Here is a 25,621-nt window from a genome sequence, read left to right as displayed (position 1 = left end):
TTAATTTTCCTCCTTATGAGCTGATAGGAAGTGACCTTTTGCATTTTTCTTTTGAGTCATTTTTTTTTCCTTTTAAAAATTTAGATGAATGAGGAGAGAGTCCAGATTGAGGAAGTTCTACAAAGAGGAGAAGAAATGTTACATCAACCTATGGAAGATAATAAAAAAGAAAAGATCCGTTTACAGTTATTACTTTTGCATACAAGATACAACAAAATTAAGGTATTATGACTGGAGAGTCTCTGTTGCTTTTAAATACATTTCTTAACTCTTGCCATTCAGATGCGTGATGCTGCATCACAGATGCTTTAAAACACACCAGTTGGAATATCATCTTCTCCTTTCTAGTGTGTGTTACTAGATGTGTTCATATTTTTGGATGGTGCAGAGCTCAAAATAGAAATGTAAAACCTTATTATTGGCCATCTCTTTTGGATTTCTGATTATGTTATCAAACCTAAAAGATCTATCTATTTCAGAAGTGGCTTCCTCCAATTCCATATTTTATTTGTGAAGGTCTTGGCTACGTGAAAAAAAAAGTTTCTAGTTTAAAAATAACTAAGTTTGTGAAAGTGATGTAATATAATTTATATTCTAGTGAAGATTCACTACCAGCTCCCTTTTTATTTCTTTATATTTTTCTTGTTTTTTAAAGATGGGGTCTCACTATGTTGCCCGGGCTGCTCTTGAACTCCTAGACTCAAGTGATCCTCCTCTGTCAGCCTCCCAAGTTGCTAGGACTACAGGTGTGGGCCACCATACCCAGCTCCAGCTCTTTTTAAAATGGCAATCTTGCTAGCTGCATTTTAAGTGTGCTGTTGTTCCCTGGGGTCCATTCTTTCGTAGTTCCTTCTAGAACGATTTTTATTTGATGACTTTGGAAATTAAGTAGATCGATTATTGTACCGTATTTTTACTGTACCTTTTCTATGTTTAGATATGTTTAGATACATAAATACTTCCAATTGTGTTTCAGAATTGCCTGTAGTATTCAGTACAATAATGTGCTGTAAAGTTTTAGCCTAGGAGCAATTGACTATACCACACAGCCTAAGAGTGCAGGAGGCTGCACCATCTAGGTTTGTGTAAGGGCACTCTATGATGTTTGCATGACAATGAAATGACCTAGAGACACATTTCTCAGAACATGTCCCTGTTATTAAGCAATGCATGACTATACTTCAAAAACTAGCCATTCTCTCAAGGCTGAAGCCTCAACATCCTTCTTAACTATTTCTTGTTCCTCACATATCTTCTCACATCACACTGAGTAGGCATTAAAACTGTTGAGTCTGCTTGAAGCAACATACAGGTTTGAACCTGAAGTTAGATATTGCTGTACCAGCTGCTTGTTTTATGACCATGAGAAAGTGACTTAGCTTATTTTACTTCACTATCCTTTCCATAATTTAGACTAATGATTTTCTCCCATGATATTATATCCCATGGACATATTCTTGTGTCTGTTTTTTCTCACTCTAGCACATCCTTTGTATCTTCCTCACAGTTATTCTCCCCGAAGTCATGGCTGATCATGTCATTCCTTCATCGAAGAAACTGTTTAGGAAAATATTGCAAAATACAGAAAAAGCTTTAAATGCAAGGTTTGTCAATATAACGACATACAAAGTCTTCAGTCTGACCCCTGGCTCCTTATGTCTTTGATTTGCTGTCACTTCCCATGTAGTACAGCTATGCTGGTTTTCTTTACATTTTCCTAAACACATCATGTGCCTTAGCACATCTGGGAACTTACTAATTTTATTCCCATTCCCTAGAGTGAGTTTTATCTTTTTAGGTTAGCTGAAAAATGCGTTATCTTTTAAGACTCAGCTCCATTTTTATTTCTAACTTCTGTCAGATTATATTATAGTTCCCTGCTTTATTGTGACTTTTTAAAATATCTTTTTTCCCTAATGCTTCTCCAAGTTTAGGCCATATCTTTTTCTTTTTTTTCGAAAATATATGCTTTTATTTTTCCATGATTACAAACTAGGCCGTATCTTTTTCATCTTTGGGTCTGAAATCAGAAATTGTTACTGGCACAAAATAGAAATAAGTTTTCAGCTTTTAATACATAAATAAATTTGTTTGTTAAAAGTACTAATATATACTATATAAGCTAATTTCATTCTGGCTTTACTAACATTGGTAGGCCAACTGTGATACAAACTTCAAATCTATAGTTTTCAAACTGATGTGATTCTTAACTGTGAACATTAGAATTAAAAAAACTATGGTGCCCAAATCTAATTCCTGAACCAATTAAATCAGAATCTCTCAGGTTGGACCTAGGTGTGGGCATTTACAAAAACAAAACACAGAACATTTGTAGATGATTTTAATGTACAATTAGGATTGAGAAGCACTAGTTTATAGGACTCATTGTCTTATCTGAAATATATGTTAAGTGACCTTTTCCAATTTGTTTACTAGAGTATTACTGTTTTTAAATTTTGTATGAGAACTTTATAAAGATATTAATCACTTGCCATAATTGCTATAAAATATTACCTTATTGATATTTATCTTCTAATTATTTTACCTTTAAGATATAACCATTTAAAATTTTTGTTTAGCCACAGGTGACTATGTTTTTCCTTAGTGATTTTTCGGGGGTTTCTGTTTTGGGATATAAAAAGTTTTTATCCTCCAGAAAGTTGATCAATATTCAATTCTGTTTAGTTCCAGGTTTTTCCTATGGTTTGGTAAAAATAAAACTTAGAAATTTAATAAAACACTCACTTAAAAATCTCTTTAATCTGGACTTTGCTATATGATGTGAGCTACATCATGTAACACTGTCTCATTTCAGTACTGACCTCTAGTATATTTGTGTTTCTGTGTCCTAGGAAAATTCTTTAAAAATAAAATTGTCCAGAAGTAAAGTCTCGGTCAGATCTCGAGGACATTTTTTTAGTCCTAGGGCATTTTGATTGATCACTCTCTTGGGGAAAAAAAAATCTATTTTGGGAATACAGAAAGCACATGTTTAAATCTTGAACGGCCTTGCTGCTTCTGCAAGAGTGTGAAGGCTCAGAAAAATCCTGGATTGTCCTATAGTCTGAAAAGAAAAAGAGGCAGTCTTAATGAATGTGAATTTTTTAAACTTGGAACTTTATGATACCTACTAACTTCCCTAGTTTATTCTAAAGCTTCAGGTACATGTGGTCTTGCAGAATGACAATCCATTATGTAACTGAAGAAGCAGCACAGGAATTCCAGTCTTGTAGTAGTAGCTGAGGTATAAAAGTGGCTCCCAACATTTACCTAATGGAGCAGATTAAAAAACAAATGTGGTGCTAAATGAGGAAAGTACTACAAAGGTAAATGTCCCTACAAGCATAATAAAGTAGTTGGATGTCTGGAGTTTTTTGGTCTTTTGGAAAACTGATGACCTTTCAGCAAAATCTTGGTTAATGGATGGGAAGCCAAGAAGGAAAACGGGTCCAAGTTTCCTGTTTTACTTTTTTGACGTGATTACTCAACCTAGAAATACTTTCATTGGGCTATTTTCTTTTCCTTAAAGTTAAGAGGGAGAACAGTTGAGCCTAGTTTTCTGATCTTCCAAAATAAAAACACTGGCTTATTTGAAATGAAAATCCAAAAGAATTATTTTTGATTTTTCTTTTCTTAAAAAATACTTAGCATCTTTTTATTCATAACTGGTTTCTGGGTAGATATGTTATTTATTTCAGCATTCTTTTATATTTGCTTAAAACACAGAATTTGTTTCCTTAGACATATGAGTAAATATCTAGAAATGCTTTCTGACCAAAATTTAAACATGTTGCATTAGGATAATAAAATTAATCTTGGAGACAAGTGTAATTAGTTCTGTTGTTAAAGTCAAGAAATGTATAGACCTGCTTCTAACTTGGCCATCCAGAACTACCCTCAATTGATGGAAGCAGTAGTTTAACAAATTCTAGGCGGCAATAATGCAGTCCTCTAGGTTCAACACCATGTTATCCACTCAGTGATTTTAGTCATGAGTCTTGGATTCATTTAGAGATTGGATTGTAACCATTTTCAAGATCACTAACTGAATTAACATGCATTTGTGATCATTTTAACTATCATCTTGAATTTACAGATGATTATCATTTTTTAGAAGTTCAACATAGGAGAAGTGAAAGTGTCAAGGAGGGTACCTTAATTCATGAGCAGCTGCACTTTGGCCCTTTGCAAGTGGTAATAGACAGCATTTATTAAATTGTGGCCATCTAGGAGTAAAGGATTTGAACTCCTGAAGGACTGGCGGTCCATCCCAGAGAGCACTTTATTGTTTAGAAAGCTCTGAGAAGAGGGCCGGGCACGGTGGCTCATGCCTGTAATCCCAGCACTTTGGGAGGCTGAGGTCAGCTGATCACTTAAGGTTAAGAGTTGGAGGCCAGCCTGGCCAACATGGTGAAACCTCATCTCTACTAAAAATACAAAAGTTAGCTGGGCATGGTGGTGCATGCTTGTAATCCCAGCTACTCAGGAGGCTGAGGCAGGAGAATTGCTTGAACCTGGGAGGTAGAGGTTGCAGTGAGCTGAGATCACACCACTGCACTCCAGCCTGGGAGGCAGAGCAACACTCTGTCCCGTCCCCCAGCCCCAAAAAGAAAAATGAAGAAGAAAGCTCTGAGAAGAGGATCCAGAAAATCTATATTAGGGCAGATGAGTAGTCCATAGAGCCTCAAGTCTGTCTAAATATGACACTTCATGATCTATTTTCTAATGTAGGATGTTCCTGCTCTGTAATATTATTCTCAGAAGTTAAGATTACATACTGAATTACCTGGATATTATTTTAATCAAAACCCTTTGTGCATTTCATGTTGTGTTATGGAAACATGTTTAATTTGTTTATATTTTTAGCAATGAGGTCCAATTTTAAAATTGTGATATTTTTAAAAGAGTGAAATAATAATGGTATCAAAATGTTTTATTTCATACAAAACTTTATGATTGGCAGGATATTCTCATTCTTTCAACAACTCAAGAAAGGAATTGTTATGTTTTTTGTTTGCTAACTGAGTTTAAATGACATAGATCTTAAAGCCTGTCAAATTAATAACATACTTATACTGTTTAATAGCATGCTGTAGATGGAAATTAGAATACAGATTGTTAAGGGTTTCTGTTGCAAGGTAGGTTTATAATATAACACATTAAAACTAAGTTTTAAAAATTTAGTTCATAATATTGCATTCCTTCACACAATAGTCTTGTATTGTTATTATTCATTGTGGGGGTATTTTAAGATATATATATATATATTTTTTTTTTTTTTGCTGTTTTTGTAGGCAATCCCTATTCAACAGAGGAAAATGGGTCAACTTGCTTCTGGAATTAGATCATCACTTCTTCCTACAGATTATCTGGTTGAAATTAACAAAATTTTACTTTGCATGGATGATGTTGAATTATCGCTTAATGTTCCAGAGCTCAACACTGCTATCTACGAAGACTTCTCTTTTCAGGAAGACTCTCTGAAGGTAGACCTCTGGGCACTGTGTTTGAATGGCCACAGTTAATGTAGAAGTAGAGGAAGAAATTTGTTCTTGTGCCTAGTTAGATGGTCTATGTCTTTTACAGCTTGTGCCAGGGGATTAATAATATGTATGACTAGTAAAGCTTTCCTATATTGTCAAAGAAAATATAATAAATTTTGAATTTTAAAAAAGTGGGTATGGATTGTTAAATGTGCACAGTTATAAATTATTTGCAACATTAGAGCCTTGTTTAAAATTAAACAGAGACATAGACCACCTTCCTGTCTTATAAACTAGATTGTCAGTTGATGTTAATTGTCAGCATTTATCAGGCAATCTATAATGGTTTAAAATTGGCCAGTTGTTGAGGTATGGAATGACATCTTGATTGTAATTTAATTAAACTTTTAAATTCTAGCAAGGCATTTTCATGTAACTTGATTGCATTTATATATAAAGTCACAGTAAGTTCACTGATAATATGGATTTGATAGTGCATGCCTCTCATTTAAACTAGCATTATTAGGTATTTGAAAATATCAGCATTTCCAGCTTCAAATGCCTCATTACCTATAGAGAATGTTACTGAAGCTTTTCATGTGTCCTGTACAAATGCTGCTATTGTGAGGACTTTTTTCCTGCCCTGAGTATATTATGTAAATTCTAGCAAGGCATTTTCATGTAACATGATTGCATTTATATATAAAGTCACAATAAATTCACTGACAATATGGATTTGATAGTGCATTCCTCTCATTTAAACTAACATTATTAGATATTTGAAAATATCACTATTTCCAACTTCAAATGCCTCATTACCTATAGAGAATGTTACTGAAGCTTTCCATGTGTCCTGTACAAATGCTACTATTGTGAGGACTTTTTTTCCTGCCCTGAGTGTATTATGTAGCATATTCCACACACTTTGGCCAAAACAGGGTATCATTTAAAAAAAAAGTTTCCAGTTTTCATGATTAACAATGATTATGTCTTATTATTATTTCAAATGAGTGTTCTACAATATAAATATCTGGTCATCTGTGATTCCTTTTTTTGTTACTTTGCTGGATTTTGTTAATCTATGACAATATATTTTTAGAATATCAAAGACCAACTGGACAAACTTGGAGAGCAGATTGCAGTAATCCATGAAAAACAGCCAGATGTCATCCTTGAAGCCTCTGGACCTGAAGCCATTCAGATCAGAGATACACTTACTCAGCTGAATGCAAAATGGGACAGAATTAATAGAATGTACAATGATCGGAAAGGGTATGTGTAAATAAAATTAATATTTAATTAAAAAAAATGCCTGCAAGTTCATGGGCCATGAAAAAGGTCATGTGGACACTGAGATTAATGAGAACATGTTTCATATCTTTGTAGGATGCCCTATTATTTTCTTTTTCCTTTTGAGAAGGAGTCTTGCTCTGTCACCCAGGCTGGAGTACAGTGGCACGATCTTGGCTCACTGCAACCTTTGCCTCCCAGGTTCAAGCGATTCTCCTGCCCCAGCCTCCCAAGTAGCTGGGATTACAGGCGCACACCACCACACCTGGCTAATTTTTGTATTTTTAGTAGAGATGGGGTTTCACCATGTTGGCCACGCTGGTATTGAATTCCTGACCTCAGGCATTCCGCCTGCCTTGGCCTCCCAAAATGCTGGGATTACAGGTGTGAGCCACTGCACCCGGCCGTATGCCCTGTTTAATAAATTGTGATGAGTATAGTTCCTTAAAGGAGGAATGTGACCATGTATAGATGACCATTTATAACATAATAATGATATGGAAGCACTTCTAATTTTTAGTGTCTAGTGTCCATTCTGTTTAAAAAAATTAAAGAAATTTTTCATTAATGTTCACTTTCTCAGCACACTTGATGATTAATGTGAGTGAAGAACAGAGGCAGCTACAGATAATTAGAATCCATATATAATACCAAACTGTTGTTTATAGGCTTCTGTTTAAGTGAATGCTTTTGAGCCTTCTTCTCACTAGATTTTGACTAGGCCTATTAATAGGTAGAAATGAAAACAGGTAAGATTTTTGCCAGTAGCTGTGGATGTGATGGAAAGGCAAATAAGTTATGAAATAACCCAATGGAAAGTGCTATATAAGAGGAAAGGGAGCACAGAATAATACATTGGGTAACTTGAGAGACATACGCACAAAAACTAGGCATCATGTTCCTTGTCTTTTTTTCTATTTTAGCCCACATATTTCAATGTGACTAATCCTTGGAAAGATAGCTTTTAGTGGCCTTTGGTATATTCCTTTATATGGATTTTACAAATTTTCTCTTTGTACCTTTGGAGAACATTCTTTTACATACATCTTTATCCATACTTATATTTCATTAGGCTTGATCCTTAGATGAAGACAAATTTCTTTAAAAATAATGACATTTTAAACCTCTGTATTATATCATAAAATTGGTTACTATACCCCTGCCAACAGTATTTGTAAAAATGTCTTTCTTTTTGAGCCCTTACTAACATTGACAGTTTTTTTTATTATTTAAAAAAAACTTTGCCAATTTAATAGTGATAGATTACATCTCAATTTTATTTTCATTTTTTAATTTTTAGTGCTACTAATTTGTGTACGTTAATTTTGTATCCTGAAACTTTGCTGAATTTATTTACCAGTTCTAGGAGCTTTTTGGATGAGTCTTTAGGGTTTTCTAGGTATATGATCATGTTATCAGCAAACAGTAACAGTTTGACTTCCTTTTAACCAATTCAGATGCCCTTTATTTCTTTCTCTTGTCTGATTGCTCTGTCTGGGACTTCTGGTACTATGTTGAATGCAAGTGGTGAAAGTGGGCATCCTTTTCTTGTTCCAGTTCTCAGGGGGAATGCTTTCAATTTTTACTTATGCAGTATAATGTTGGCTATGGGCTAAAAGTCATAGATGGCTTTTATTACCTGAAGGTATGTTCCTTCTATGCCAATTTTGCTGAGAATTTTAATCATAAAGTTTTGCTAGATTTTGTCAAATGCTTTTTCTGAGTCTGTTGAGATGATCAGGTGATTTTTGTTTTAATTCTGTTTATGTAGTGTATCACATTTATTGACTTGTGTATGTAAACCATCCCTGCATCCCTAGTATGCAGCCCACTTGCAACCCATTTGATCATGGTTTATTCTGTTTTTGATATGCTATTGGAGTCAGTTAGCTAGTATTTTGTTGAGGATTTTTGCATCTGTCTTCATCAGGGATTTGGTCTGTAGTTTTCTTTTTCGTTATGTCCTTTCCTGGTTTTGGTATTAGGGTAATACTGGCTTCATGGAATGATTTAGGGAGGATTCCCTCTTTCTCTATCTTTTAGATAGTGTCAATAGGATTGCTACCAATTCTTCTTTGAATGTCTGATAGAATTCAGCTCTGAACCCATGGGGTCCTGGACTTTTTTTTTGCTGGTAATTTTTTAATCATGATTTTAATCTTGCTGCTTGTTATTGGTCTGTTTAGAGTTTCTATTTCTTCCTGGTTTAATTTAGAAGGGTTGTATATTTCCAGGAATTTATCAGTCTCCTCTAGGTTTTCTAGTTTATGCAATGTAAAAATGTTCATAATAGCCTTGATCTTTTGTATTTCTGTGGCATCAGTTGTAATATCACCCATTTTTGTTTCTAATTGAACTGATTTGGATCCTCTCTCTTTTCTTGGTTAATCTCACCAATAGTCTATAAATTTTATTTATGCTTTCAGAGAACCAGCTTTTTGTTTCTTTTTTTTTTTTTGTATTTTTGTTTGTTTGTTTCATTTTCATTTAGCTCTGCTCTGATCTTGGTTATTTTTTTTCTTCTGCTGGGTTTGGGTTTGGTTTGTTCTTGTTTATCTAGTTCCTTGAGGTGTGACTTTAGATTGTCTATTTGTGCTTTTTTAGACTCTTTGATGTAGGCATTTAATGCTATGCACGTTCCTCTTAGCACCGCTTTTGCCATATCCCAAAAGTTTTGATAGGTTGTGTCACTATTATCGTTCAGTTCAAAGAATTTTTAAATTTCCATCCTGATTTCATTGTTGACCCAATGATCATTCAGGAACAGGTTATTTCATTTCCATATATTTGCATGGTTTTGAGGGTTCCCTTCAGACTTGATTTCCAATTTCATTCCACTGTGGTCTGAGAGAGTACTTGATGTAATTTTAGTTTTCTTAAATTTGTTGAGACTTGTTTTGTGCCTTATAACATGGTCTATCTTGGAGAATATTCCGTGTGTTCATGAATAGAATATATATTCTGCAGTTGCTGCATAGAATGTTCCATAAGTATCTGTTAAGTCCATTTGTTCTAGGGTGTAGTTTAATTCCATCGTTTCTTTGTTGACTTTCTGTCTGGACGACTTGTCTAGTGCTATCAATGGAGTATTGAAGTCCACCAGTATTAATGTGTTGCTGTTTATTTCATTTCTTAGGTCTGGTAGTAATTGTTTTACAAATTTGGGAGCTCCAATGTTAGGTGCATATATATTTAGGATTTAATTTCCTGTTGGACTAGTCTTTTTATCATTATATAATGTCCCTCTTTGTCTTTTTTAACTGCTGTTGCTTTAAAATTTATTTTGTCTGATATAAGAATAGCTACTCCTGCTTGCTTTTGGTGTCCATTTGGATGGACTGTCGTTTTCCACTCCTTTACCTTAAGTTTATGTGAGTTTTTATGTGTCAGGTGAGTCTCTTGAAGACAGAAGATACTTGGTTGGTGAATTTTTATCCATTCTTCTATTTTGTGTCTTTAAAATGGAGCATTTAGGCCATTTACATTCAATGTTATTATTGAGATGTGAGGTACCATTCTATTTATCATGATATTTGTTGCCTCAATACCTTGTTTTTTTTTTTTTTCATTTTGTTATTGCTAATAGGTTCTTTGAGATTTATGCTTTTTTGTTGTTGTTGTTGACAGAGTCTTGTTCTGTCGCCCAGGCTGGAGTGCAGTGGCATGATCTTGGCTTACTGCAACCTCTGCCTCTCAGGTTCAAGCAGTTCTCTGCCTCAGCCTCCCATGTAGCTGGGGCTACAGGTGCCCACCACCATGCCCAGCTATTTTTTTTGTATTTTTTAGTACAGATGGGGTTTCACTGTGTTGGCCAGGCTGGCCTCAAACTCCTGACCTCAGGTGATCCACCTGCCTCGGCCTCCGAAAGTGCTGGGATTGCAAACGTGAGCCACCACAACTGGCCAAGATTTATGCTTCAAGGAGATTCTATTTTGTTGTATTTCTAGGATTTGTTTCAAGACTTAGAGCTCCTTTTAGCAATTCTTGTAATGCTGGCTTGGTAGCAGCAAATTCTCTCAGTATTTGTTGGAAAAAGACTATCTTTCCTTCATTTATGAAGCTTAGTTTCACTGGATACAAAATTCCTGGCTTATAATTGTTTTGTTTAAGGAGGCTGAAGATAGGACCCCAATCTCTTCTAGCTTGTAAGGTTTCTGCTGAGAAATCTGCTGTTAATCTGATAGGTTCTTCTTTATAGGTTACCTGATGCTTTTGCCTCACAACTGTCAATATTTTTTCCTTCTTATTGACTTTAGGTAACCTGATGACTATGTGCCTAGGCGATGATCTTTTTGTGATGAGTTTTCCAGGTGTTCTTTGAGATTTTTGTATTTGGATATCTAGATCTCTAGCAAAGCTGGGAGGTTTTCCTCAATTATTCCTGCAAATATGTTTTAGATACTTTTGGATTTCTCTTTTACTTGGGAACACAAATTATTCTTTGGTCTTTTAACATATTCCCAAACTTCATGGAGGCTTTGTTCGTTTTTTAAAACTCTTTTTTCTTTTTCTTTGTCAGATTGGGTTAATTCAAAAGCCTTGTCTTTGAGCTCTGAGGTTCTTTCTTCTACTTGTTCGATTCTATGGCTGAGATTTTCCAGTGCATTTTTCATCTCTCTGAGTGTGTCCTTGATTTCCAGAAGTTGTTTTATTTATGCTGTTTATTTCACTCGAGATTTTTTCATTCATATGCTGTGTCATTGTTTTGATTTCTTTAAGTTGGACTTCACCTTTCACTGGTGTGTCCTTGATTGGTTTAATAATCAACCTTCTGAATTCTTTTTCTGGCAATTCAGAGATTTTGTCCCGGTTTGGATCCATTGCTGGTAAGCTAGTGTGATTTTTTTTTTTTTTTTTTGAGATGGAGTCTCACTGTGTTGCCCAGGCTGGAGTTGCAATGGTGCAATCTCGGCCCACTGCAACCTCTGCCTCCCAGGTTTGAGTGATTCTCCTGCCTCAGCCTCCTGAGTAGCTGGGATTCCAGGCATGCATCACCACACCAGCTTATTTTTGTATTTTTAGTGGAGACAGGGTTTCCCCATGTTGGCCAGGCTGGTCTTGAACTGCTGACCTCAGGTTATCTGCCTGCCTTGGCCTCCCAAGTTGCTGGGATTACAGGCATGAGCCACTGCGCCCAGCCTAGTGTGATCTTTTTGGGTGTTTTAAAAGAACCTTGTTTTGTCATATTACCGTAATTGTTTTTCTGGTTTCTTCTCATTTGGGTAGAGCATGTCAGAGGGAAGATCTGGGAATCAATGGCTGCTGTTCTGATTCTTTTGTCCCATGAGGTGCTTCCTTGATGTAGTGCTCTCGTCCTTCCCCTCGGGATGGGGCTTCCTGAGAGCTGAACTGCAGTGATTATTATTTCTCTTCTGAAGCTAGCCATCCAGCAGAGCTACTGGGTGCTGAGCTGGTACTGGGGAGTGTCTGCAAAGAGTCCTGTGATGTGATGTGATCAGTCTTCAGGTCTCTCAGCTGTGGATACCAGCACCTGCTCTGGTGGAAGTAACAGGGGAGTGAAGTGGACTCTGTGAGAGTCCTTGGTTGTATTTTGGTTAAGTTCACTGGGTTTCTATTGGTTGGCCCCCAGCCAGGAGATGGTGCTTACAAGAGAGCATCAGCTGCAGTAGTATAGAGAGGATTAGGCGGTGGGCAGGGCCATAGAGCTCCTAAGAAATTATCTTCTTTGTCTTTGGCTACGGGGGCGAGTAGAGAAAGACCATCAGGTTGGGCAGGGTCAGGTGTATCTGAGTCAGACTCTCCTTGCGCATGGCTTGTTGTGGCTGCTATGGGGGATAGGGGTATGGTTCCCAGGCCAGTGGAGTTATGTTCCCAGGGGGATTATGGCTGCCTCTGCTGCATCACACAGGTCGCCAGGGAAGTGGGGGAAAGCCTGAGCCACAGGCCTCACTCAGCTTCCATGCAGCCCACGGCCCAAAAGGCCAGTCTCATTCCTATCAGGACCCCCTTCCGCCACCCCCACAGCCCCACTGACCCAACAGCACTGGGTTTATTTCCAGGCAGCTGGTGAGCAGGGTTGAGAACTTGCCGCAGGGGACAAGTCTCCCAGCTGAGAACACAAGCTGATCCCCAGTTCCTTGACTCTCCCATGCAGCATGCAGCCGCATTCTACCTCCTTCAAAGGGTCTGTAGATTCTGTTTTCCTGGTATGTTCCTGCAGTACTTGGAACAAAAGTCCACTATGTGTCTGCACACGCTGCTGTTGCTGTTTGTCTGAGTGGGAGCTGCAAGTTAGTCCTTCCTCCTATCCATCGTTTTTTTGTTTGTTTCTGTCACTGATGATACATTCTAAGTTTAATGTTTGTATTTTCAAAGTCTTTAGATCTTTGAAACAGTCTTATAGCATCTCGAGTTTGGAAATTGTGATTGTTGTGTAGTCATTGTAAATTTTTGCAAATGATAATGAGTGTCTTAATATCATCTCATAGTGCCTTTTTTTTAAGTGCTTTCCTTTTTCCATGCTCAATAGAAAATAGCTTTACTGTAGGGAGTATTAGCAAAATTTTAAAAGTAATTTTCATGGAAAAAGACAATATATACATTATTTAGGGATTGTTGATGTTAGGAGTCATTTTATTTAAAAAATAATATATATTTTATTACATAAAATAGAAATTTTATTAATATTGTTAAGATCTCAGAGATCACTTCTAAAACTCAGCTCCATTACTCTAAACAAAAAGATAGGAGAAAAAATTATTTAGGATCCTAGTCCAGTAAAGCTTTTCCTTTTTATACTTATTTCATGTATCCTGAATATGACAAGCACTGGGTTTTACTTTGCCATCTTTAAAAGAGTTTGGTTTAAACAGAAATCTCAATAGCCCTCTGTCTCATTGCATAATTTGGGCTCTGCATGCAGTTTCATACTTTGCTGTATTTAGGTAAATGGGACCCTCAGGACCAGTGATTACCCGAAGTACATTAATCTGCTCAGGCAGCCATAATAAGATAACATAGACTGGGTAGCTTAAACAACAGACATTTACTTTCCCACAGTTCTGGAGGCAGGAAGTTCAAGATCAAGGTGCCAGTAGAGTTGGTGTCTAGTGAGGTCTCTCTTACTGGCTTGCAGATGGCCACCTTCCTGCTGTGTCCTCACATGAGAGAGCCCTGTGGTGACTCTTCTACTTATTATAAGGACACCAGTCCTTTCAGACTAGAGCCCCGCACTTATGACCTCATTTAACCTCATTTGTGTCTTGAAAAGCTCTGTCTCTAAGTACAGTCACATTGTGGGGTTAGGGCTTCAACATAAGAATTTTGACTGGACACAATTCAGTATATAACATATAGATAGAGGAGTATACGGGCATTTTGAAGTGTCTTGGCCTTTTGTGCTTTATTCTTGCCAGGAACTAAGTGTTCTGGTAGTAAAACAACATATTTTTCCCCAAGAAAATAATGAATCATATTTTATATTTCACAGTATTTAAATGTTAAATGTATAAAGTTGGATGCGTTAACATGCCTACAACTAATCGATCCTGATTTTTCAAGCCAGAAAAGGCTACATCTTTTTAGTTAAAAAGCTGCTCGAGTGTGTGCATGAGTGTGTTCATGTGTATATGAGTGTGCATGTGTGTATGTATGAGAGAGAGGATTTGGTAGCTGATGGTGTGAGCAGATTGCTTTGCCCTTGGTATGATGCCTATATCTCTAAGAGGAACTATTACCTGTATCCCACTATGGAAATTGGTTTTGTGGAGCAATAGGCTGTGAATTCAGTTGTTTGAGGTCTTTCTGTTTAAATGAAATCTGATTTTCTTTTTTAGAAAAATGGCTCTGGGCAGTCCTGGAAAATTTGGAAACCTATTTTATTTTGTTTATTGTCCTCTAGTTATTTTGATAGGGCTATGGAAGAATGGAGACAGTTCCATTGTGACCTTAATGACCTCACACAGTGGATAACAGAGGCTGAAGAATTACTGGTTGATACCTGTGCTCCAGGTGGCAGCCTGGACTTAGAGAAAGCCAGGATACATCAGCAGGTGAGTGCTTTCTGCACATATGGTGAGTGTATGCCTGTTAAGACAGATTTCAGAAGTAGGGACAAAATATATTAATTTTTCAGAAGTCAATGGACAATTTGTAATTTTTGCTCCAGTTCTTGTTACCAGTTATAAAAGTTTAAGAAATTGGCCAATCACACTTTTCAATCAAGATTTCAAAGAAATTTAAATAAAAATACTCTTTAGTGGCTAATGTGAAAAACAATTTTATTTAAACAATTTTATATTTAGAATAAAATTTGTAAAATGTTATGCCTAAGACTATACCAAGAACAGAAAAAATATTTGCATGCCTCACCTCTGCTTTTTGTACTTAAACACTTAGGCATCTCATTTTTCTTTGTATCATTGATAATTATCATAAAGTAAATTATTCTGGAGTGACAGTGGGGCAGCTGCTCATGTAAGTCTAATTCAGTCTTGGGAAAATATAACACAAAGTTAGTTCTGCTGATAACAATAGGTCTTTAAAAATAAGTGTAGAAAGCACACACAATTTCAATTCTACCATTGATAAAAATAGTTTCTCTTTTATTAAATTTTTTAAATGTGTTTTATTTAGAAGGACATGACAAGTTAAAGATAATTCATTTATTTTTCTTATAAATGTGTTAATGCGGCCGGGCGCAGTGCCTCACACTTGTAATCCCAGCATTTTGGGAGGCCGAGGTGGGCGGATGATGAGGTCAGGAGATCGAGACCATCCTGGCTAACACGGTGAAACCCCATCTCTACTAAAAATAGAAAAAATTAGCCGGGTGTGGTGGCACGCACCTGCAGTCCCAGCTACTTGGGAGGCTGAGGCGGGAGAATTGCTTGAACCTGGGAGGCAGTGGTTGCAGTGAGCCAAGATCGTGCCACCTCACTCCAGCCTGGGTGACAGAGCGAGACTGTGTCTCTAAATAAATAAATAAGTAAATGTGTTAATACATTTTTCTTATTTTTGGAGTTACAGATAAGTGTTTAAATTTGACTTGAAAATATCCATTTAATCTGTTACTTAAACATTTGTAGACCAGTGTATTAGTCTGTTCTCGTGCTGCTAATAAAGACATACCTGAGACTGGATAATTTGTAAAGGAAAGAGGTTTAATTGACTCATAGTTCAGCATGGCTGGGGAGGCCACAGGAAACGTCCAGTCATGGTGGAAGGGGAAAGAAACATGTCCTTCTTCATATGGTGGCAGGAGAGAGAAGTGCTGAGCAAAGTGGGGGAAAAGTCCCTCATAAAACCATCAGATCACTCTCACTAGAACAACATGAGGGTAACCACCCCCGTGATTCAATTACCTCCCACTGGGTCCCTCCCATGGCATGTGGGGATTATGGGAGGTACAATTCAAGATGAGATTTGGGTGGGGACACAACCAAACCACATCAACCAGTGAAGCAATATCTTAGTAAAGTGCACATTTAGGTTTATTGTATATGGTAGGACACAAGGATATAAGGATATATTGGGGTATATAATTTTTTAAAGCAATGCCTTCAAGCACTTGTTTGAAAGAAGGTGAGCAATTAATTTTCATCAAACATGATTGATGCTTATGCTTTAATGTAAACAGCTATTACTCATTTTAGTTATGAAGCTGCCCTATTTCCTTGTATTTTGCCTGATGACATTCATGAGGGTGGGTTAGATTTCAAAATAAATTTCATTTAGCATATTCATTGAAATGTAATTAAGTTGTTTTAAAATGCCTTTTTTTTTAACATAAAATATCTTTCCAGGAATTTGTTTCTTTCACACTTAAATTGGTACCACAATACTTGGGTGGATTCATTGCATCAGAATCATTTACTTATTAGTGAAATTAATCTTGAGTTGTGCTCTGTTACAGGAACTTGAGGAGGGCATCAGCAGTCACCAGCCCAGTTTTGCAGCGCTAAACCGAACTGGGGATGGGATTGTGCAGAAACTCTCCCAGGCAGATGGAAGCTTCTTGAAAGACAAACTGGCAGGTTTAAACCAACGCTGGGATGCAATTGTTGCAGAAGTGAAGGATAGGCAGCCAAGGTGATTTAGCTATGATTGTTTGCAGGCACAGGAGTGAACATATTTTGGATAAAATCTTTTAAGATGCAATCCAATGAGTTTTTTTATTGTTTGACATTGTAATAGGAATTTTACTGACATTTAAGACCTCCGCTGCCCACGTTCCCCCTTCCTGTATTTTTAGGCTGTCCATAAAGTCTCACTTTTCTACTCAAATACTACATATGTAAAAAGCAAACACCTTTATTCCTTTTATTTATGACTGCTTATTATGATATGGTGATTATGATGGGAATTTAAGGTAGCTGAAATAACTGCAACTCCAGGTTTTAGGTTTGAAGGTCTGGGTTCAACATCAGACCTTCCCTTTGCTTATTTCCTACTGAACCTACGTTAGTAATCTGTCTCACTAAGTTGTTTTAGTGTCAAATGTTGTGTTCTATTTGTGCTTTGCAAATAATAAAGTTCTTCATCTATGTAATATAATAATATAATATAATATAGTATTAATAATTTTTATGTCAGATTATGTTACAATGACTCAGATTTTATTTGGGCATCTTCCAGTTGCAAATATGTTTGATTACCAAGAAATGTAATGCTCAACACTATAGGCACTTTCCATATTTAAAATTACTTGACATTATTTTCTGAGACAGTCAAGATTTAATGAATGATTTCTACTTTGCTTCATCTATTCCGTCATTAATGATCTTTTTTGTTTGTTTGTTTCTTGTTGGTAGTTTAGGGTTAAAAACTCCACGATATTTTTTTCTGTTAATTTTAACTCTGTTGATGAAGTATTATTTTAGTGATAAGCTATCATTTTGTGAAAGGCCAATCTAATACTTTATCAGGTCCAGTATTATTATGCAACCTACAATATTCAAGTATCATGTGACCCACAGTTGCTTTCCATTTAAAAAATCTATTATTTTGTGTGTTTTGTTAAGAGACAAATAATAATTTGTGTGTTTTGGTTGAGAGATTACCACATGGCAGAGACAGTATTTGGCACCTTGCACGCATTGCCTTGTCTAGGAGTCATGACTCACCTCTTAGGGGACTGTTAAGCCTTGTACAGCTTTAGAAACTGAGGCTAAGAGAGGTGAGCTTAAGTAACTTGTCCAAGATCTCATAGAACGTAAGTGATCATACTGTCTTATGCTCTCAATATTACGCTATACAAACTTGGAAAGAGCACAGAACTCTCTGGCCAAAGTGTCTTCCTCTGGAAATGAGAACTATGATATCACCACAGAGGATTGTCATGAGGATTAAATGCAATCGTGTTTGGAACATGTACATGCCTTGACTATTCATAGTAAACACTTAAAGTATCTATTTCTTATGAAAGCAAGTTAGCTAAGAATTTATTCTCTAAGCATATTGCTGAATTTTGCCAATGATTGATTACTGACTTGATCGATATTTATTAAGCTCTATGTTTAGCACTGAAGATACAAGTATGATTATGAAACTTTAAGAAGAAGAAAATGATGAAAGAAAACATCATTAAAAAGATAAAGTGTCACAGAGGCAGATATGATGGGCTGTGGAATTTAAGTGTCACAGAGGAAGCATGCCAAAGCTGAGTTTTAAAGCATTTATAGCAATTTCCTATAAATTTCTTCTAGGGAGGGCCTTCTAGGCAGAAGAAGTAAAACAGAAGAGGTGGGAGGCATCAATGGCATCGTCATGTGAGAGATCTGCAAAGGATTGAAAGGAGAGGAGGGTTCAAAGACCAGGGGAAGGATTGGAAAATGAGTTCCCATAAGATCTTATATGTCATGCTATTCAGTTTGCACGGAGGGTCTTAGCTTGAAATGATTTATCTCCTAGACCTTTATTGTTTTTTTGAGACAGAGTCTCACTCTGTCGCCCAGGCTGGAGTGCAGTGGCATGATCTCAGCTCACTGCAACCTCTGCCTCCTGGGCTCAAGCAATTCTCGTGCCTCAGCCTCCTCAGTAGCTGGGATGACAGGTGCCTGCCGCCATGCCTGGCTAATTTTCATATTTTTAGTAGAGATGGCATTTCACCATGTTGGCCAGGCTGGTCTAAAACTCCTGGCCTCAAGTTGATCCGCTGGCCTTGGCCTCTAAAAGTTCTGGGATTATAGGCATGAGCCACTGTGCCTATCCTCTCTTAGACCTTTTTAAGGAAAAACATGTACCTGCTGGGAGGGTTTTAACAATAAATGCAGAAATTCTTCTAAAGATAGATCTATGTGGAGTGTGGTAATTACAGCTCCTAAAACTAACAAGGTGAAGCTAATACATGTTTTTACTCATTTTTTGGAAGTGAAAAGAATAATGAATCTCTTCCCCAACAGCTTGTATTTTAACTAAAACAGTATTTGTCTTCGTAAATTAATGCTAAACTTCACTTTAGGTTTGTAATCTATGTTAAATTGGGACCATTTTGGGTAGATTGTATATATATTGTTAACAAAGTCATTGAGAATTATCACACAGTTCAATTTGTTTTTGTACTGAGTGCCTGTGGTTAAGTATTTGCATAGTTCAGCAACCTGCGGAGTTATTTTTTCCCTTTTTTGGAGACAAGGTCTTGTTCTGATACCCAGGCTGGAGTGCAATGGTGCAATTGTAGCTTACGGCATCCTTGAGCCCCTGGGCTCAAGCAATCCTCTCACCTTAGTCTTCTGAGTAGTTGGGGCTGCAAGTGTGTGCTACCACACCCAGCTGATTTCTTTTTATTATTATTATTATACTTTAAGTTTTAGGGTACATGTGCACAATGTGCAGGTTTGTTACATATGTATCCATGTGCCATGTTGGTGTGCTGTACCCATTAACTTGTCGTTTAGCATTAGGTATATCTCCTAATGCTGTCCCCCTCCCCCCACCCCACAACAGTCCCAGGAGTGTGATGTTCCCCTTACTGTGTCCATGTGTTCTCATTGTTCAATTCCCACCTATGAGTGAGAACATGCGTTGTTTGGTTTTTTGTCCTTGCGATAGTTTACTGAGAATGATGGTTTCCAGTTTCATCCATGTCCCTACAAAGGACATGAACTCATCATTTTTTATGGCTGCATAGTATTCCATGGTGTATATGTGCCACATTTTCTTAATCCAGTCTATCGTTGTTGGACATTTGGGTTGGTTCCAAGTCTTTGCTATTGTGAATAGTGCCGCAATAAACATACGCGTGCATGTGTCTTTATAGCAGCATGATTTATAGTCCTTTGGGTATATACCCAGTAATGGGATGGCTTGGTCAAATCGTATTTCTAGTTCTAGATCCCTGAGGAATCGCCACACTGACTCCCACAATGGTTGAACTAGTTTACAGTCCCACCAACAGTGTAAAAGTGTTCCTATTTCTCCACATCCTCTCCAGCGCCTGTTGTTTCCTGACTTTTTAATGATGGCCATTCTAACTGGTGTGAAATGGTATCTCATTGTGGTTTTGATTTGCATTTCTCTGATGGCCAGTGATGATGAGCATTTTTTCGTGTGTTTTTTGGCTGCATAAATGTCTTCTTTTGAGAAGTGTCTGTTCATGTCCTTCATCCACTTTTTGATGGGGTTGTTTTTTTCTTGTACATTTGTTTGAGTTCATTGTAGATTCTGGATATTAGCCCTTTGTCAGATGAGTAGGTTGTGAAAATTTTCTTCTATTTTGTAGGTTGCCTGTTCACTCTGATGGTAGTTTCTTTTGTTGTGCAGAAGCTCTTTAGTTTAATTAGATCCCATTTGTCAATTTTGGCTTTTGTTGCCACTGCTTTTGGTATTTTAGTCATGAAGTCCTTGCCCATGCCTATGTCCTGAATGGTATTACCTAGGTTTTCTTCTAGGGTTTTTATGGTTTTAGGTCTAACATGTAAGTCTTTAATCCATCTTGAATTAATTTTTGTATAAGGTGTAAGGAAAGGATCCAGTTTCAGTTTTCTGCATATGACTAGCCAGTTTTCCCAGCACCATTTATTAAATAGAGAATCCTTTCCCCATTGCTTGTTTTTGTTAGGTTTCTCAAAGATCAGATAGTTGTAGATATGTGGCATTATTTCTGAGGGCTCTGTTCTGTTCCATTGATCTATGTCTCTGTTTTGGTACCAGTACCATGCTGTTTTGGTTACTGTAGCCTTGTAGTATAGTTTGAAGTCAGGTAGCGTGATGCCTCCAGCTTTGTTCTTTTGGCTTAGGATTGACTTGGCGATGCGGGCTCTTTTTTGGTTCCATATGAACTTTAAAGTAGTTTTTTCCAATTCTGTGAAGAAAGTCATTGGTAGCTTGATGGGGATGGCATTGAATCTATAAATTACCTTGGGCACTATGGCCATTTTCATGATATTGATTCTTCCAACCCATGAGCATGGAATGTTCTTCCATTTGTTTGTATCCTCTTTTATTTCATTGAGCAGTGGTTTGTAGTTCTCCTTGAAGTGGTCCTTCACATCCCTTGTAAGTTGGATTCCTAGATATTTTATTCTCTTTGAAGCAATTGTCAGTGGGAGTTCACTCATGATTTGGCTCTCTGTTTGTCTGTTATTGGTGTACAAGAATGCTTGTGATTTTTGCACACTGATTTTGTATCCTGAGACTTTGCTGAAGTTGCTTATCAGCTTGAGGAGATTTTGGGCTGAGACGATGGGGTTTTCTAGATATACAATCATGTCATCTGCAAACAGGGACAGTTTGACTTCCTCTTTTCCTAATTGAATACCCTTTATTTCCTTCTCCTGCCAGATTGCCCTGGCCAGAACTTCCAGCAGTATGTTGAATAGGAGTGGTGAGAGAGGGCATCCCTGTCTTGTGCCAGTTTTCAAAGGGAATGCTTCCAGTTTTTGCCCATTCAGTATGATATTGGCTGTGGGTTTGTCATACATAGCTCTTATTATTTTGAGATATGTCCCATCAATACCTAATTTATTGAGAGTTTTTAGCATGAAGGGTTGTTGAATTTTGTCAAAGGCCTTTCCTGCATCTATTGAGATAATCATGTGGTTTTTGTCCTTGGTTCTGTTTATATGCTGGATTACATTTATTGATTTGCATATGTTGAACCAGCCTTGCATCTCAGGGATGAAGCCCACTTGATCATGGTGGATAAGCTTTTTGATATGCTGCTGGATTCGGTTTGCCAGTATTTTTTTGAGGATTTTTGCGTCAATGTTCATCAAGGATATTGGTCTGAAATTCTCTTTTTTGGTTGTATCCCTGCCAGGCTTTGGAATCAGGATGATGCTGGCCTCATAAAATGAGTTAGGGAGGATTCCCTCTTTTTCTGTTGATTGGAATAGTTTCAGAAGGAATGGTACCAGTTCCTCCTTGTACCTCTGGTAGAATTCAGCTGTGAATCCATCAGGTCCTGGACTCTTTTTGGTTGGTAAGCTCTTGATTATTGTCACAATTTCAGAGCCTGTTATTGGTCTATTCAGAGATTCAACTTCTTCTCGGTTTAGTCTTGGGAGGGTGTATTTGTCGAGGAATTTATCCATTTCTTCTAGATTTTCTAGTTTATTTGTGTAGAGGTGTTTGTAGTATTCTCTGATGGTAGATTGTATTTCTGTGGGATCGGTGGTGATATCCCCTTTATAATTTTTTATTGCGTCTATTTGATTCTTCTCTCTTTTCTTCTTTATTAGTCTTGCTAGCGGTCTACCAATTTTGTTGATCTTTTCAAAAAACCAGCTCCTGCATTCATTAATTTTTGAAGGGTTTTTTGTGTCTCTATTTCCTTCAGTTCTGCTCTGATTTTAGTTATTTCTTGCCTTCTGCTAGCTTTTGAATGTGTTTGCTCTTGCTTTTCTAGTTCTTTTAATTGTGATGTTAGGGTGTCAATTTTGGATCTTTCCTGCTTTCCCTTGTGGGCATTTAGTGCTATAAATTTCCCTCTACACACTGCTTTGAATGTGTCCCAGAGATTCTGGTATGTTGTGTCTTTGTTCTCGTTGGTTTTGAAGAACATCTTTATTTCTGCCTTCATTTCGTTATGTATCCAGTAGTCATTCAGGAGCAGGTTGTTCAGTTTCCATGTAGTTGAGCAGTTTTGAGTGTTTCTTAATCCTGAGTTCTAGTTTGATTGCACTGTGGTCTGAGAGACAGTTTGTTATAATTTCTGTTCTTTTACATTTGCTGAGGAGAGCTTTACTTCCAACTATGTGGTCAATTTTGGAATAGTGTGGTGTGGTGCTGAAAGAAGTGTATATTCTGTTGATTTGGAGTGGAGAACTCTGTAAATGCCAGTTAGGTCCACTTTGTGCAGAGCTGAGTTCAATTCCTGGGTATTCTTGTTAACTTTCTGTCTCATTGATCTGTCTAATGTTGACAGTGGGGTGTTAAAATCTCCCATTATTATTGTGTGGGAGTATAAGTCTCTTTGTAGGTCACTCAGGACTTGCTTTATGAATCTGGGTGCTCCTGTATTGGGTGCATATATATTTAGGATAGTTAGCTCTTCTTGTTGAATTGATCCCTTTACCATTATGTAATGGGCTTCTTTGTCTCTTTTGATCTTTGGTGGTTTAAAGTCTATTTTATCAGAGACTAGGATTGCAACCCCTGCCTTTTTTTGTTTTCCATTTGCTTGGTAGATCTTCCTCCATCCCTTTATTTTGAGTCTGTGTGTGTCTCTGCACGTGAGATGGGTTTCCTGAATACAGCACACTGATGGGTCTTGACTCCTTATCCAATTTGCCAGTCTATGTCTTTTAATTGGAGCATTTAGCCCATTTACATTTAAAGTTAATATTGTTATGTGTGAATTTGATCCTGTCATTATGATGTTAGCTGGTTGTTTTGCTCGTTAGTTGATGCAGTTTCTTCCTAGCCTCGATGGTCTTTACAATTTGGCATGTTTTTGCAGTGGCTGGTACCAGTTGTTCCTTTCCACGTTTAGTGCTTCCTGTAGGAGCTCTTTTAGGGCAGGCCTGGTGGTGACAAAATCACTCAGCATTTGCTTGTCTGTAAAGTGTTTTATTTCTCCTTCACTTATGAAGCTTAGTTTGGCTGGATATGAAATTCTGGGTTGAAAATTCTTTTCTTTAAGAATGTTGAATATTGGCCCCCACTCTCTTCTGGCTTGTAGAGTTTCTGCCGAGAGATCAGCTGTTAGTCTGATGGGCTTCCCTTTGTGGGTAACCTGACCTTTCTCTCTGGCCGCCCTTAACATTTTTTCTTTCATTTCAACTTTGGTGAATCTGACAATTATGTGTCTTGGAGTTGCTCTTCTCGAGGGGTATCTTTGTGGTATTCTCTGTATTTCCTGAATCTGAATGTTGGCGTGCCTTGCTAGATTGGGGAAGTTCTCCTGGATAATATCTTGCAGAGTGTTTTCCAACTTGGTTCCATTCTCCCCATCACTTTCAGGTACACCAATTAGACATAGGTTTGGTCTTTTCACATAGTCCCATATTTCTTGTAGGCTTTGCTCATTTCTTTTTATTCTTTTTTCTCTAAACTTCCCTTCTCGTTTCATTTCATTCATTTCATCTTCCATCACTGATACCCTTTCTTCCAGTTGATCGCATCGGCTACTGAGGCTTCTGCAATCTTCACGTAGTTCTTGAAACTTGGCTTTCAGCTCCGTCAGCTCCTTTAAGCACTTCTCTGCATTGGTTATTTTAGTTAAACATTCGTCCAATTTTTTTTCAAAGTTTTTAACTTCTTTGCCATTGGTTTGAATTTCCTCCCGTAGCTTGGAGTAGTTTGATTGTCTGAAGCCTTCTTCTCTCAACTCGTCAAAGTCATTCTCCGTCCAGCTTTGTTCCATTGCTGGTGAGGAACTGCGTTCCTTTGGAGGAGGAGAGGTGCTCTGCTTTTTAGAGTTTCCAGTTTTTCTGCTCTGTTTTCTCCCCATCTTTGTAGTTTTTTCTACTTTTGGTCTTTGATGATGGTGATGTACAGATGGGTTTTTGGTGTGGATGTCCTTTCTGTTTGTTAGTTTTCCTTCTACCAGACAGGACCCTCAGCTGCAGGTCTGTTGGAGTTTGCTAGAGGTCCACTCCAGACCCTGTTTGGCTGGGTGTCGGCAGTGGTGGCTGCAGAAAAGCGGATTTTCATGAACCGCAAATTCAGCTGTCTGATCGTTCCTCTGGAAGTTTTGTCTCTACTGGCCGAGTGAGGTGTCAGTCTGCCCCTACTGGGGAGTGCCTCCCAGTTAGGCTGCTCGGGGGTCAGGGTCCCACTTTAGGAGTTAGTCTGCCCGTTCTGAGATCTCCAGCTGCATGCTGGGAGAACCACGACTCTCTTCAAAGCTGTCAGACAGGGACATTTAAGTCTGCAGAGGTTAGTGCTGACTTTTTGTTTGTCTGTTTCCTGCCCGCAGAGGTGGAGCCTACAGAGGCAGGCAGGCCTCCTTGAGCTGTGGTGGGCTCCACCCAGTTCGAGCTTCCAGGCTGCTTTGTTTACTTAAGCAAGCCTGGGCAATGGCGGGCGCCCCTCCCCCTGCCTGGCTGCTGCCTTGCAATTTGATCTCAGACTGCTGTGCTAGCAATCAGCGAGACTCCGTGGGCATAGGACCCTCCGAGCCAGGTGCGGGACACAATCTCCTGGTGTGCCATTTTCCAAGCCTGTTGGAAAAGTGCAGTACTAGGGTGGGAGTGACCCGATTTTCCTGGTGCCTTCTGTCACCCCTTTCTTTGACTAGGAAAGGGAACTCCCTGACCCCTTGTGCTTCCCGAGTGAGGCAATGCCTTGCCCTGCTTCGGGTCGCTCAGGGTGCGCTGCACCAACTGTCCTGCACCCACTGTTTGGCACTCCCTAGTGAGATGAACCCAGTACCTCAGATGGAAATGCAGAAATCACCCGTCTTCTGCGTCGCTCACGCTAGGAGCTATAGACCGGAGCTGTTC

At 38.0% G+C, this 25,621-nt stretch overlaps 1 protein-coding gene across 6 annotated transcripts in view; it reads left to right on the top strand.

The window, feature by feature from the left end:
* Positions 1-25,621, top strand: part of LOC116463082 (utrophin) — a 565,754-nt gene that overhangs the window by 224,156 nt on the left and 315,977 nt on the right. For all 6 annotated transcript variants that reach the window (XM_032146039.2, XM_032146038.2, XM_032146037.2 and 3 more), the window contains exons 38-42: positions 85-222; positions 5,295-5,486; positions 6,583-6,755; positions 14,635-14,785; positions 16,648-16,823. In XM_032146039.2, coding sequence (XP_032001930.1) covers positions 85-222; positions 5,295-5,486; positions 6,583-6,755; positions 14,635-14,785; positions 16,648-16,823 — 830 coding nt within the window. The remainder of the gene's footprint in view (positions 1-84; positions 223-5,294; positions 5,487-6,582; positions 6,756-14,634; positions 14,786-16,647; positions 16,824-25,621) is intronic.

The sequence above is a fragment of the Hylobates moloch genome, unplaced genomic scaffold (genome assembly GCF_009828535.3).
Source record: "Hylobates moloch isolate HMO894 unplaced genomic scaffold, HMol_V3 SCAFFOLD_27, whole genome shotgun sequence".
NCBI classification, from domain to species: domain Eukaryota; kingdom Metazoa; phylum Chordata; class Mammalia; order Primates; family Hylobatidae; genus Hylobates; species Hylobates moloch.
This window is presented reverse-complemented; position numbering and strand designations above follow the sequence as displayed.